Raw genomic sequence first — 16,113 nt, 5'->3', positions numbered from 1 at the left:
TTTTGAATCTAATGTCCTATGACTCAACAGCAATAATGCATTTCCACAGGCGGTAAAAATATTCTAGACTCTTCCCTTCCAATTCTCACTGTTTACTTCCTCTGCACTTCCCCTTCCTGTCTCCCTGTTTGCTGGTCAGTTGATAGTGGGCTTCAGTGGGGGTGAGTTAACCCACTCTTTCCAGGGTGTTTTACTATCAAGCTCCCTCCAGAGGGTGGGAATTCTACAGTGAGGGCTGTGACTGGGGCTTCAATTTCATTCCTAAAACACTCCTTGAGCTTGGATCTATTCTGGGCACTCTGCCAGATCACCAGGGGTTGGAAGGTGAATGCTGTGGCCCTAGCACTTGGGGGAATCAGTAAGGGTCAGTTTCACTGGGTCAGTTTCTTAGTCAACAGCTGTGAACTCCATGTGTCCCTCTTTCTTTCAGGAAGTAGAAGAATCCCATGGTAGCCAGGTGGGCGAATTGGAGCGAGGACGATACACCTGCTTTGAAGAAGTCGTCATTTGACCTGCCGAGTGAGTGACCAGGTAGCACCCAGTTCTGAGGGCACAGGAATGTTGAGAGGGAGGGAGTGGGTGTTTAACCTTTGAGTGCTGTCCACCAGCCGCTCTTTTCCACAGAGAGATGTTAATCCCAAGACTCCCACCTCACCCAGAGACTCTAAGTTTTGTTCCCCCATATAGGCCCCCCATCCACTGATGGTGTCACTGGTTCCATTGGTGTCACTGATTCCAACAATAGTTGTGCAAAAATGCAGCACAAGAACTTTCAGCAGAAAGAAGAGGGGAAAGATTCAGCTCATCGCAAGCCTAGCCCATTGCCCCTTTGAAACAGAGGTTAAAACAGAAGCTTCATGGCATTGCCTGCATAGAAACAGGGCCAAGTTTCTCAGAATCTGGTGGAAAGCTGAGCTTGGAGCTGAGCTTGTGCTGCAGGACACTTCTGCATCATTCACACAAGAAAACTTAAGCTTCTGTTTTTATTTCAGTGGGTTGAATGGCATGCACTTTCCCCTACCAGTTTCTTTTTTTTGTTGTTTAAGTGCATGCAATTACTTGTCCATAAGCTGTGTTTGTCTTGGCAAAGTGTTCTGAGCTTGACTACGCATTTGGGCAAGCCAGCATGGTATTAACTTTTTCAAACTTTTATTGTGGTCGCTTTCCTCTTGGTTACTGAGAAGTGCTGCATAAAGGGTCTGATAAAGCCCACACTAAATTATATCCTGTACTTTTCATCTAAACTTACCCCCAAATAAATGGAATAGGCTTCAACAAGTAAAATAAATTCTGAATAACTTAGGGCCTTTCTTTGCAAAGAAAATGAAACGGGGACTCTCTTTTCTGAGAAAAAAAATATATCATTTCAAGGGGCAGTCAGTAAAGGACACACTCTTAATAACATAACAGGAAAATTAAAAAGCCCAACAGACGTACTGCATCCTCAACAGGTGTTATCTTATAATGGATACAGTTTCAGATTCCTTGAAGGGATTTGCCCAAAGAATTACTTTAGAAACTTCTATTGAGATAACACTGCTCCAAAAGCAAAGATTATTGCATGAATCACAGACCACCATATACCAGTTCCTTTTTAAAGGGAGAAATTTTTTATTATTATTCTTAAAATGCCGATGAGGTGGAAAAAGCATACCAACCAGGTAGAATTGCCCTATAATCACTCACATTATGTTTTTCAAGGAATGTAGGGGTAATTTATGTGAGTCACCAGGCAGGTACTATAAGATGCTGTGTGGCCTCACACCCAGCTTGTCCCTATCTGTAAACGGAGGGCAGAGCATTGCCCAGGTCTCAGTGTGGGAGCCTAGTGCTTCTTCTAGGTAAGTCTGTTCTGCTACAATGTTGGATGCCTGTACTTATTTACTTGTTCATTAGCTCTTTAAAATAGATTTCTATGCTGGTTCTACTTAGCTCAAAGGAAGTAAGGCTGAATTTTTGCACCATACCTAAATGTCACACCTAATAGTCTATACTGATAACACTTTTCTGAGAATAACCAGCATACTGATCAAGCCATTAATAAAGCATAATTATTCACTCTATGTTTTCGGTTGTTTGATAACTTGCTCTTTTCCATTGTAATCAAGAACTAGGACAGGTCACGGATTCCCAGTTATTCATTGGACTAGGGGGAAAATGAATTGCTACTACAGGGAATCTCATGCAAGTGGTAGCTTTTTAAAAACGTTTATGAATACTACACAAGGTCTTAAAATTTGTATTAACATTTCCCATCACTGTATCAAGAAGTATCTTATGGATGGTGCATTTTAATTATATCAGTACTGGCCCTATGCTCAGTCAACTTATTTTTAAATTTTCTATACTTGGAAATCCATAAGAACTGAATATACAAATATATTCATAATACTCTGTGGGGTGGATTCTTGTGAGTGTGATATCACAAAGAGAAGATTAGCATCATTTTTTTGAGTGTGAAGCTCTGTTTTGGCACTTTATAGCCATTATCTCATTCAATTATCACAAGAACCCTGAGAAGTAGACTTTATTTACATATTTTACATATTAGAGATTTGAGGTCCAGAAAGGTTAACTAGTTTAGCCCAGGTCTCACAGCAAATAAGTTGGAGAGTCAACATTGAACCCAGGTTTCCTTGTCTCCAGTCTGTGCTCCTCACTCCATCCTACTGCCATCCTCAAGTACACAGTGATTCATCGTGCCCTCAGCATTATCCTTTCTTGTAAACGTCCATGTACATTCATATTTATCTCACATGATTATCCTGTTTCTGTTTCCTGGGCATTCTACCTCATGCGACAACAATGGAACGTCTTTCTTTGTCATTTCCTTAGGAGGTCCCAAAGCCTGACCATGGAACGGATTAACATCAGTGTGGCCAGTGCTCCCCTGGTGAAGCACACTGCTGGAGCTGGCCTCAAGACCAGCAGACCCCGAGTCATGTCCAAGAGTGGACACAGCAACGTGAGAATCGACAAAGTGGATGGCATATACTTGCTCTACCTCCAAGACTTGTGGACCACCGTCATCGACATGAAGTGGAGATACAAGCTCACCCTGTTTGCTGCCACGTTCGTGATGACCTGGTTCCTTTTTGGTGTGATCTACTATGCCATTGCCTTCATTCATGGGGACTTAGAACCCAGTGAGCACACTTCAAATCACACCCCCTGCATCATGAAGGTGGACTCCCTCACGGGGGCATTTCTCTTTTCCCTGGAATCCCAGACAACCATCGGCTATGGAGTCCGTTCCATCACAGAGGAATGCCCTCATGCCATCTTCCTCTTGGTGGCTCAGCTGGTCATCACCACCTTGATTGAGATCTTCATCACGGGCACCTTCCTGGCCAAAATTGCGAGACCCAAGAAGCGGGCGGAGACCATCAAGTTCAGCCACTGTGCCGTCATCACCAAGCAGAACGGGAAGCTGTGCTTGGTGATCCAGGTGGCCAACATGAGGAAGAGTCTCCTGATTCAGTGCCAGCTCTCAGGAAAGCTCCTTCAGACCCACGTCACCAAGGAGGGGGAGCGAATCCTCCTCAACCAGGCCACCGTCAAATTCCACGTGGACTCCTCTTCCGAGAGCCCCTTCCTCATCTTGCCCATGACCTTCTACCACGTGCTGGATGAGACGAGCCCCCTGAGAGATCTCACCCCCCAAAACCTTAAACAGAAGGAGTTTGAGCTGGTGGTTCTCCTCAATGCCACGGTGGAGTCCACCAGCGCTGTCTGCCAGAGCCGCACATCTTACATCCCAGAGGAGATCTACTGGGGTTTTGAGTTTGTGCCTGTGGTTTCTCTCTCAAAAACCGGCAAATACGTGGCTGATTTCAGTCAGTTCGAGCAGATCCGGAAGAGCCCAGACTGCACCTTTTACTGCACAGATTCTGAGAAGCAGAAACTTGAGGAGAAGTACAGGCAGGAAGATCAGAGGGAAAGAGAGCTGAGAACGCTTTTGTTGCAACAGAGCAACGTCTGACGGCAGTAGTGTTGCCTCGACTTAACTCTGAGCTGCTTCCACATCTGAGCTCCCTTCAAACCCAGAGGTCACCGGGAAAACAAAAATGTGTGGACGCACTCTGAACTGCACAGATGTACAGACCTGTTCCTCTGATCTGGGGTCTAAACAAGCATTCCACATCTGGGAGGGTTCCCTTTTTAAATGCTTTGTGTGAAGCAAACTCCCCAAAGTCAAATTTTCTAAAAGGGGGCTGCATTTCAAAGAACTTGGTGGAGGCTACCTGAGACAATCTGGATGGACAGATATTTCGCAATGCTGATATTGAAAGGAAATGCATTTCCATACCAGGATGTCAGCTATAATAAAATGTATTTATTCAATCCAAGTATCAAAGACGAGGTGGCCGAGAGCGGAAATGTGGTTCAGTACCCACTTATATCATTGCTCTAAAACACACTCATGTTTTCAAGCAGAGAAAAAGGTATTTATAATGAAGCCTATCTGGTAATACATAAAAAGGGGCAAAGGGACTCTGTACTCACAAAATATAATAATTCTGTTTTTACCTTTTTCGGTGAATGTAATTGTACAGAGTGAAATTGATCAAATCAGGAACGCATCGTTGTGAATACATGTACAGATGGAGCTGATGTGATTGTTCACACTAATTTGTTTTTGTTGGAATGTACTAGCCCCTTTCTATTCAAAATGGATTCACAGACCAGCAGTATCAACAGCATCCAGGAGCTTATTAGTAATTTAGCCCCACCTGGACTTAGAGAATCCGGGGCTGTATCTGAACAGGACCCACAAGTCGTTCACGTAAAAATGGAAGTTTTAAAACTTCACTCTGGACAATGTTTTCGAAGTGACTTTCTGAAGCAAGGGGACCCTGTGGGTCCCACATCCCCAGTTCTTTATTATGGACAAATATACCTTTCAGTGAGTTCATTCCTTATTAAAATACCTTGTCCACAAAGGAACTGCCACAGGTATTGCAAGAACAGAATAAGACTGTTGAGAATAATGGCTGTCTCTCTCAAGCTAAGTACATGCTTGTTGATTACAGTGAACACAAAGGAAACATTCAGCTCCATAACAATTGGAAATGTGCTCCTATATTGAAGTCCAGTCCGTGAGGTTGGAAGGGACTCTGAGGAACAAGTGGAGCTGAGGATAAGGAATTCAAACACAGACGATTCCTTGAAGCAGGAACAAAATTTGATACTCTGATAACATGTAAACGATGCCCTCAGTATTGAAACAAATCTCATACAACTCAGTGTTACACAGGTAATGTTTGGATTTTGGCAGAATTTAGAGCGTTTATTTGGGGCGGAGAATAAATGGGCTAGGATTGGCTAAATGTGCAAAAGGTGAATTCTCATTTCATTCAAACCAGGACAGATTTGTACATTCACTCAAGAAGAATGTGACTTTGAGTGTGTAGACACGGCATGGACGTACACACGAGCCCACATATATGGATACACTGACCTGACCTGCGAGCACACACACTGCATGCATGCACACACACAGAGGTGTGCTCGTCCTGGCTCTTCCATCACAATTGTGGAAATTATCCATGAAGACATTTGTGATTAAGAGAGCAAGTCCTGGGCAAGTGTGCTCATGTATATTTTGTTCTATAAGAATGGGAACACTGGGGCAAGTAATCTGGATTCAGATTATCTGTGAAATGGTGTCATATCATGATGTTCCCACATTTCAAGTCTCCTTCCATTAAACAGAAAATGTGGCTAAAACCTCTGACCCAGAACTGAACCTTTAATGCAGCTGTAAAAATCATGGAGTTGAAGCTGTAAAGTTTAAAATACAGGGCTTCCCTGGTGGCGCAGTGGTTGAGAGTCCGCCTGCCGATGCAGGGGACACGGGTTCGTGCCCCGGTCCGGGAAGATCCCACATGCCGCAGAGTGGCTGGGCCCGTGAGCCATGGCCTCTGAGCCTGCGCGTCTGGAGCCTGTGCTCCGCAACGGGAGAGGCCACAAAAGTGAGAGGCCCGCGTACTGCAAAAAAAAAAAAAAAAAGTTTAAAATACAATCTCCGTGCACAGGAAGTTATTGTCTTCAATTATTCAGAAAGTTTTTTCTTTTTCTGTTGATCATTTTATGGCAGGTTGTTTTAGATCTTCATTCTCTTTTTAAAAAATCACATTAGGACTTCCTTGGTGGTGCAGTGGTTAAGAACCCACCTGCCAATGCAGGGCACACGGGTTCGAGCCCTAGTCCGGGAAGATCACACATGCTGCGGAGCAACAAAGCCACAACTACTGAGCCTGCGCTCTAGAGTCCGCACGCCTAGAGCCCATGCTCTGCAACAAAGTGAAGCCACCGCAATGAGAAGCCCACACGCTGCAGGGAAGAGTAGCCCCTGCTCACCGCAACTAGAGAAGGCCCACGTGCAACAATGAAGACCCAACACAGCCAAAAATTAATTAATTAATTTTAAAAAATCACATTAATGTAGTTAGATATTAGTCATTTTAGTTATTAAACCTTTTTTTATTGTATAATGTGGTAACATTGACAGGAAAATAATGCCCTGGCATGTTTACAGTTTTTCTCTTGCACTATTACATTTTTTCACAGTATTTACATCAGTGCTAATGTGAATGTGATCAAAATTAAGAACCTTGCATACTTCTATTGTATATGGTACAATGATGTAGCATAAGATTGAGAAATCTTACTGTATGTTCAGTTTGCATACCTATTTCAGCCAAATTTGGAAGACTCGATCATCTGATCTATTGTACTACACACAAAATAAATATGTAGCATCTTAAAATCCAATACTTGTACAAGTCAATAAATCATATTATAACAAAATATTCCATAAATAGCTCTAAAGTTGCTTCTGCTTTGAAACTTAGCATTTTCTAGGCACACTTACTTATTATTACTCTGTACAAAATCCTCTCATGTTAACAGGCTAACAAAAGGATTCAGGCAAAATTATTTGATTACATCCGGGCATGAATCTGACTGAAACAGATTCATGCTCAACACCCAACTAACAATTGTCATACTAACGGAGGATTTTGATCCAAAAATGTTTTTTGCATTTTGAAATATTTCCAATGCATGAGGCCTTCTCAGTGGGGCCATTCAAAAATGTCATGTTCCATTTGAGAAACCACAACGTAATGAGCAGCAAATCAGTGTAATCTGCAAGCCATGTCTTATTTAAGTGATAAAATACATTGTACTGACATGGCACCCAGTAGCCAATGGCCCCAGACAGCATAGCAAAGATTCACTCATTGGTCCTCACAACAAGGCATCTTTGTTTCTCTTTCCCACTTAACAGGAAATTACAGCCCAGAGATGAGATTCCAGAAACCTAAAATTAGAGGTTAAAAGTTAAAAATGCCATGAATGAGTGGGTCAGGTATTTAGATGCATTTAAACAACTATTTTGTCTGATTTTTCTTTGAATTAAATTTTCAGTTTTAATTGACTGATTTCAATCCCATCGAAATGTAAATTGACAGATTAAAAAAAAAGAGGGGGGCTTCCCTTGTGGCGCAGTGGTTGAGAGTCCGCCTGCCAATGCAGGGGACACGGGTTTGTGCCCCTGTCCGGGAAGATCCCACATGCCGCAGAGCGGCTAGGCCCATGAGCCATGGCCGCTGAGCCTGCGTGTCCGGAGCCTGTGCTCTGCAATGGGAGAGGCCACAACAGTGAGAGGCCCGCATAGCACAAAAAAACAAAAAAAGGGACACTTCTACTACAATATGATTCTTTCTCCCTTGCTTGGATCCTCAATACTCAGACATCATCTGGAGAAAGAAGAAAAGAGAAAAGAAAAACAAGGAAGTCATGAGGCCTTTGCACTGGTAGCTTAGTAAAGAGCCACCTCATCCTCGGGCTTGGTTCTGTATTTGGTCTCTGTAGTCAAAGGGTCAGACATCCAACCATGTGGCATAACAAAGCCTTCCAGCCTCTCAATCTTGGCTTTCATTCTTGCTAGACTTTTACTGTTAAATATTAGAAATAACTAGTTTTGAATGCAGGTTATTTTATAATCACTTTCTGGGATGGGATTTTTTTTCAAATGAAAGGTATTAGCATTTCAAATCTTGATTTCCAAGTTCTGTAGTGTACACTCGAATTTCAGCATTGGACTCTGCATAGGTCCAGGGTACCCTTAATTTTCTTCCCCTGGGAAGACATACCCCTGAAGGTCTCAACTTAACATTTCACTCCTAATTGACTAACTACACACGTTTTGCCTTTTGTGCATTTCAGTTTATCTGTAATCAGGATGAGCTGCCAACAAATCCTTGGGTCTCTGGGTAGCAATGAGCAGTTTCTGCTCTCAGAGTGAGGCAACATATGAGCAGAGTTTGAGTCTCCAGAGTATAAATTTGCAATGAAATGGTATAATTAGAATTCAATTGGAATTTTAAAGAATAAAGGAGCTGTTTAATTTCTTGAGGTATTACTATGTGTTGGTAGACTTTTTTATTGTCATTGTGTCATTTTGATTTTTTTTAAAGAAATCTGAAACAAAGTCTTTGTCTTCAAAGTAAGAAAGGCAGTGAGAAATGTGTAAAAATAAAAGCTAATAGTTGATCAATTAGACTTCCACATAAAAAGACTTCTACCAGTGGAAAAGAACTTCATTGCAGGGGAAATATGGGTCATTCAGTCTCACATTCCAACAGACTGTGTCATCATATCCTTCTGGCTTCCCAGGGGTAGCAATTTTCCTAGCCTTTAAGAAACACTGATGTATTAAGCCCCACTTTTTCCCAAAGTTATTCTACTAGATATTTAATGGAAAAAAAAAATGAGTCAGAAATAAAGCTCCAGTCATGTCACTTCATCTTCATCTTCTGTCAGTTCTCCTGTTAGACTCAATTTTCTTTTCAACTTGACATGTCCTTGGTTGATTATTCTTCATCTTTGTCATCCATTTTAGCAAGTCAAATAAGCCTGTGGGTTAAAAATAATCAATCAATCCAAATTAGTAATTTGTGGACATTTAGATGCCTAAAAACTGGGGATAGGAACTTTCATCTTTCAGTTAGTATGTTGCTAGTGTGTAAAAATAGAAGACCAAGAAAAACCTGTTGGGGCTTCCCTGCTGGTGCAGTGGTTGAGAATCTGCCTGCTAATGCAGGGGACACGGGTTCGAGCCCTGGTCAGGGAGGATCCCACATGCCACAGAGCAACTAGGCCAGTGAGCCACAACTACTGAGCCTGCGAGTCTGGAGTCTGTGCTCCGCAACAAGAGAGGCCGCCATAGTGAGAGGGCCGGGCATTGAGTTGAAGAGTGGCCCCCACTTGCCACAACTAGAGAAAGCCCTCACACAGAAATGAAGAAGCAACACAGCAAAAATAAATAAATTAATTAATTAATTCCTACCCCCAACATCTTAAAAAAAAAAAAAGAAAAACCTGTTGATTTGAGTGAGTAGTTAATTCCTAATAAAATTACAAGAATTGATTATGGAAGTCAAAGGACATAATTGGCATATGAGTATAAATGTCAAAGATGTCATATATGTAGATAAAGGACATATAACTAGTAAAAGTAAATTTCAGCCAAACACAGGGTACTTTGGTATATTCCATGCACATTCTTTGAGCCTATCACAGAAGGGCCAGGAACAATGGGCTCTAACTCTTCCTCCACATGATGTACAGGAGCCCTGACTCCCAACCTCTGTTGGAGAATCAGGCTGATGGCTTTGTATTCCTAACCAGCATGGGATGAGCAAAACCAAAGATGAAGGCATCAACCTAAAAGCCCATCACCAAGTTTTTTGTTTAGCAGCTCCAGCCTTATGATGTACTTAACTGTGATCTTATCTTTACTCAACGCCAAATCTTATCTAGTATCCAGGCCTTTGCAACAACTTAAGGTATCCAATTTCACCCCTCAAAAATATTAGTTAGAGGTAGAACCTACTCAAAATTAGACTCCAAGGGAGCTACCACAATTGATTACATAGTAGCCATTCTCAAAAAAAAAATCAGAAGTTGTTGATTCTGAGCTAAGAAATATGACCTCTTAGCTTATTATTCTGATGATTGTTATTATTGCAAATGCCCTTAATATTGTTGAAAAAGTAAAGAACTTCCAAGAACGTGATTGGAGAGGAATTCAAAGGAATGATTCTTTTTCATTTACTATAATGTAACCATATTCTTCCATCTGCAATCAAATCTTAAGAGTAAGGATGTTGTATTAAATCAAATCATTACAGGAAGTATGACTGTATCAGGGACTTTTTACAAAAACAAACTTCCAGATCATGAGAGGAAGCTGTGTTTGTGTGCTGACACGAAGTATTCAACAGCAGTCAGGAGGGGAAGGCAGGATGACAGCCAACTTGGATCTATTTTTGAAGAATTATTTCTGTAGGGTATCATAACATTGTAAGTTATGAAAAAGAATGCTTTGGTAAACAGTCATCTCCATTGCAAAAGGACCCACTCCAAAATACCACTTAATGAAATTCACGGGAGTGTTATGAAGATGGAAATCCCAAATGACATGAGATTTTACAAGCAAACAGTTCTACTTTTCGTAAATACTGGCAGTGTGCATTTACCAAAATCTCCATCATGTCTTGCTCTCTTGCTATATATAGCACTCCATCTGATCACTACACCATGCCGCAAGAGGCGTGTCCTTGTTTTCCTCTGATTTTTAAACTAGTCTTAGGCTTAAGTTTACCTTAGCATAGTAGTGACTCCTGTTTCTCAAGGTTGAGCTACTACTTGGTGCATGTTAGAAATCCCAAACTAACTGAGGTGTGTATACTTGGTCACTACCAAACCCAATCATGCTATGACCAATCAGCTTTAAACAGGTCCTTTTTTGTTCTATGAACTCATTCTGCTATTGGTCAAACCATTTCTTGTTTCATATGTATCTCCATCACCTTTCTTTTTTATATATATGGAATCACTCTAATCTGTGAAACAATAGCAAATACAATAAAGCTACTTTTATAGTCTTGAGTTTCTTCTCATTTCACTGGAAGGGTAATGATGTTACAGCTTGTTCTCTGATGGACAGGGATTTAATAGTTTCTTAGAGACCTCAGAGATAAACTCATTTGACACAGCCTTTTCCAATCATAGTAACTACAATAATTTGGGGATGACTAGGTAGGTCCTTGCTGAGATGTTATTTTCTACCAATGTCTAAAGGAATGTATTTTGTTTCTTTTCTAATCAAAGAAATGAAATTCCTGCTTCTTCTCTTTCTTGTGCTGTGATGCTCTACTTGCTCATTTTATTTTAGTCAATGATTAAAGATCAAGTTAACAGTTTAACAACATCCTTTCAGCACCTTCTTCCTTACCAAAGTCCCTTGCATTCCATTGCTCTTTTACTTTGATGGATGAAAAGAAATAAACACATAATTATATAAGCCTTAAAGGCATCAGTATGGGTGTGACTACAAAGCAACACAGCTATTTAAGATCCACACTGCAGAGATATGCACCCAAGAAATAGTCATTGTCTTCCTGTGGGAATACCATATACAGGCATACAACAAAGTAGCCACCAAAGCTCCAAACCCTCGACAGGTGTCTCTTTTGGAACCTGCTCTTTTGGAATCTTGGCTCATTCATTGCGATCTTCTCAGTGGTGGTAAGACTAGGTTCTTTGAGAATGTGACAGGTGGAAATATAAAAGGCTGGTGCATATGGTAGGAAGTCAAAATGGAGGATACTGTTTTGGCAAAAAAACGAAAATGTTTTCCAAGAAAGTGCACAGTAATCTGGAACACAGTAATGAGGCTCGTCAGTTGGGATACATTTTATTAATTTTAATTTGCATGAAATTTCTCAGACACATATTATTTTCTACTCCATTATCTCCCCACATCTGCTTGCCCTTGTGGGGTGACCTTGGCCGAGAACTGAGCTGTCAATATCCAAGACATGAAAAAGCTTTGACTCTACCACACAATGTCTTTGGGGCAGTGAATACATGGGACTTTGTCACAACAGCATGGGAAGCTTTGGTTCTGGGCAGGAAACAGAGCATCCTGGCAGCCATAATTTCTCAGAAATCCTTGATTTCATTCACCTGCTTTCAAAAAGTCAGATATTATGGTTTTCTCAGGGTAAAGAGTCATGTATCACAATGTTCATTGCAGCTCTATTTACAATAGCCAGGAAATGGAAGCAACCTAAGTGCCCATCAACAGATGAATGGATAAAGAAGATGTGGCACATATATACAATGGAACATTACTCAGCCATAAAAGCAAATGAAATTAGATTATTTGTAGTGAGGTGGATCGACCTAGAGTCTGTCATACAGAGTGAAGTAAGTCAGAAGGGGAAAAACAAATACCATATGCTAATACATATATATGGAATCTTAAAAAAAAAACAGGTTCTGAAGAACCTTGGGGCAGGACAGGAATAAAGGCGCAGACGTAGAGAATGGACTTGAGGACACGGGGAGGGGGAAGGGTAAGCTGGGACGAAGTGAGAGAGTGGCATGGACATGTATACACTACCAAATGTAAAATAGATAGCTAGTGGGAAGCAGCCGCATAGCACAGGGAGATCAGCTCGGTGCTTTGTGACCACCTAGAGGGGTGGGATAGGGAGGGTGGGAGGGACATGCAAGAGGGAGGAGATATGGGGATATATGTATATGTATAGCTGATTCACTTTGTTATACAGCAGAAACTAACATACTGTTTTAAAGCAGTTATACTCCAATAAAGATATTTTTTAAAAAGTCAGATAAACAAGTTTTATGGTTTAATTTTTCATGCAAAAGTCCATATTCTTTCCAGAAACTATCAGCTTGTTTGAGGTTTTTTTCCCCAAATTTTCTATTCCTTTACTTGAATTTAAAACTTCCACTGTAGTGCTGAGTATGTAGTATATTTGAATGTCCCAAGTGTGTTTCACCAGTCCCTAGGGCCGTTTTTTTTTTTTTTATCTTTCTTGGTTTGCCTCTATTGAGTCTGTCAAAACTCTGTTTACATATGGTTTAAAGATCTGCATGTGATTTAAAGATCTGCCATAAGTCTGCAATAAACAACAGACACACACCACAGTTCTACACCAACACAGAACAACGTGTGCTTTTCTTAACCCACACCCACGCCATGAATCTGGCTGATCTGCTACATGGGGTGTATGTTGTAGCGTGTCCTGTTGCAACATGCCTTTTCTACTCAAACAAGCAACACACACACACACACGTGCATGCAAGCAAGTCCCAGGACTTCTGGTCACACCCTGGATTTGCAGAGAGCAAACAATACACACACTTGTAGGGTTCTTAATGCTTTAAGCAACTTCAAAACATTTAATGGTCTATTTTATACCCAACAAAGGAAGTAAGATATGTTTAATTCCTATACTTTACAGAAGACCCTACTGCTCACTGAAGTTCAGTGTCTCACTCAGTGTGACCCAGCAAGTGAGTACTGTGATTCAGGCCTCTCCCTTCTGGTCTAATGTTCCATCCCCTAAATTTAAACATGGGAATCTCACCATGGAACTGAATTCTACGTGTGATGGGTCAAAATCAGAGCTAAGTGATGACAGAGTAGATGACCCAGGGAAAAGATGAGGCTGGGAGCCTGGAAGAATTACACGGAGGCCTTGCATGCTGCCAGGAGTCTGTTATTCAGGGGCTGAGCACACAGGATAAGTATTCAGAAGGTAGAAATGATATGAATCCATTAGCTGAAAGAAAAGAGCAGAAGAATATGAATGCTGCTCACTAAGATTTAAACAAAATCTACAGCCCTGCTGTTTATCTATGTAGAGATGAACATTTGACCAAAAAATAGACATAGGGGTGACCCAAAATTAAGAAATCCCAAAGGAAAGTCTCGATGGTCAAGTGAACATACCCAGTTTAGTTCGAAGTTCCTTACATCCATTATGATCAAGTTGTATCTCCTTGAAACAGGTAAGCATTGTCAGGATCCTTATTTTATTGACGGTAAAACTGAGGCTCAGAGAAGTTAAGTAACTTGTCCAAAGTCGCATAGTTAGGAAGTGACAGAACCAGGAGTAAAACCCAGGACTGACCAAAGTGAAAGCCCGTCTCCTTACGCAAGCTCTCTCCTGACTCCTGGATGGACCATTCCACAGAGCATCCAAAGTAGACTAGTGAATTTGGTGGTTGATGTTCTTGGAACAAAGCAGCTGTTGTTCAGCTCTCATGTGTTTTTGTCAAGTGAAAACAAAACCATGGTTGAGTTGCTATGTTGCCATAGACCTGACCCCTGGGTACTGAATTAATACTGAAGAGCAGCAATGCAAATAGTAAGGGATTTGCCAGAGTGCTGCCAATACAGATGGAGTGGTAAGTTTCCAAGTGATTGCTTTGCTGATCTCTGAAAACCTGATTTGCAAGAATTTGTACTGGGTTCTTCAGAGAAACTCTAAGAGACGTAATCATTTTAAGATATTGGCTTATGGAGAGACAAAGAGAGCTTTATAGAGATGAGCAAACACTACAGAACCAACAGAGCATGCTGGAATTTGATCCTGAGTGTAGGGAGCCTAGTGGAGACAAGTGAGTGGCCCCAGCACACACAGTCACTGCTATAATAATGACCAGGGCTAAGCAGGCAAGATCAGGACCCAGGCGCCAAGAAAAGCTCGAAACACAGTAGAAACACACAAGGGAGTCCCTGGAAGCTGACTGTAGAGGGAGGTCCTGACAGATGGGTCCTGATGCTTGGGGAGACAAGACTGCAAATCTCCCCATTTCATGGGCAGATGGATAAAGGAAGGGGCCAAGGAGAGAGACATGGTGAATGAACCCACGACAAAGAGTGGAGATCAAGAGAGTGAGGTTTCAGGACCCAAACCCAATGCAGCCAAATCAGGTGCAGAACCTGTTCCTAGGAGAAGTCAGTGAAGAAGGGAAACAGACAAAACCTTATTTCTGGGGCAAAAAAACTAAGGCTGGAACTCAGGCATAAATAGGCTGACCATGACAGGAGTGGAACTGGGTAAAATATTGGGAAGAAGGGTTCAAGGAGAATGGGACCTGGGGTAAGGTGGATTGGGTGAGGAGCCAATGGCCCAGAGCATCTTCATTTCCCCTGAGTAGGAATCTGAGCTGAAAACCACAGCTCGAGCCTCAGTGCTCTCCAAGGCAGAGGTTGGAGGGCAGGAAGCAAGCCCATCCTCACGGCCATAGGTGTGTGGTTCATCATCAGATAAAGTGGTTCCTTTCTTCACTTAATTCTTACCCAGCCAAATTAGACACATTAACAATTGCCTGATCACCACGCCAGGTCCTTAGAGTGTTGTGGTCTCCACATTAATATCGATTTGGCAACATTTATTGTATTAGGAGGTAAAAGCAGATTCCCGGAAGAGCCATGTTATTTGTATTCTTTCCCTAGGGCTGCTGTAACACATTACACAAATTTGGTGGTTTAGAACAAAGGACATTTATTGTCTCACTGTTCTGGAGGCAAGAAGTCTGAAGTCAACGTAGGCAGGGCAGTTCTCCCTCTGAAACCTGCAGAATAGGATCCTTCCTGGCCTCCTCCATCTTCTGGTAGCCCCAGATGCTCCTTGGCTTGTGGCTGCATCACTCTAGTCTCTGCCTCCATCCTCCCATGGTCTTCTCCTTGGGTTTTCACATCGTCTGTCCTCTCTGTCTGTCTCTGTGTTCAAACTTTGTTTTTTTTTTTATAAGGACAAAAGCTATACTAGATTAGGGACCACTTAATGAGTTCATTTTTATTACCTTTGTAAAGACCTTATTTCCAAATAAGGTCACATTTCAAGGCACTGGGAATTAGGACTTCCTCGTGTCTTTTTGAGAGGACACAATTCAACCTATAACACTATTCTTCCCTTTCCAATTCATCACTGGCTTGTCTACACTCAGGTCTCCTCCTATTCTTTTCCCTGGAAGAGATAAGGTGCTCACATTGGTGATGGTAATTGTCCTGGGTCTCCCAGTTCTGCAGAATGGACAGGCAGAGCAAATTTCCAGGAGATGCTTCATTGAGGATGCTCTTAGACACCGCTGAGAGGGTGTTTGGTTCTCAGCATAGAGAAGAAAGTGTTTTCTTCCTTGGATGATCTCTCCACAATTTTTTGTACACAGGAAGACTTTTCAACCTGGTTTTCAAATAGTCAGAGGCTAGTTTTA

The 16,113-nt window shown here is 41.7% G+C and overlaps 1 protein-coding gene across 1 annotated transcript; it reads left to right on the top strand.

The window, feature by feature from the left end:
* Positions 1-2,848: 2,848 nt before the first annotated feature.
* On the top strand, positions 2,849-3,982 carry KCNJ15 (potassium inwardly rectifying channel subfamily J member 15). Its single transcript, XM_060099730.1, has one exon. The coding sequence runs from the start codon at positions 2,855-2,857 to the stop codon at positions 3,980-3,982; it is 1,128 nt and encodes a 375-aa protein (XP_059955713.1). The 5' UTR covers positions 2,849-2,854.
* The last annotated feature ends 12,131 nt before the right edge of the window (positions 3,983-16,113 follow it).

This window comes from Mesoplodon densirostris, chromosome 5, assembly GCF_025265405.1.
Source record: "Mesoplodon densirostris isolate mMesDen1 chromosome 5, mMesDen1 primary haplotype, whole genome shotgun sequence".
Taxonomy (NCBI): domain Eukaryota; kingdom Metazoa; phylum Chordata; class Mammalia; order Artiodactyla; family Ziphiidae; genus Mesoplodon; species Mesoplodon densirostris.
The sequence above is the reverse complement of the archived record's forward strand: the minus strand, read 5'-3'. Positions and strand labels throughout refer to the sequence as shown.

Coding starts and splice junctions, on each gene's coding strand:
- KCNJ15 (XM_060099730.1), top strand. CDS start 2,855: ATGGAACGGATTAACATCAGTGTGGCCAGTGCTCCCCTGGTGAAGCAC.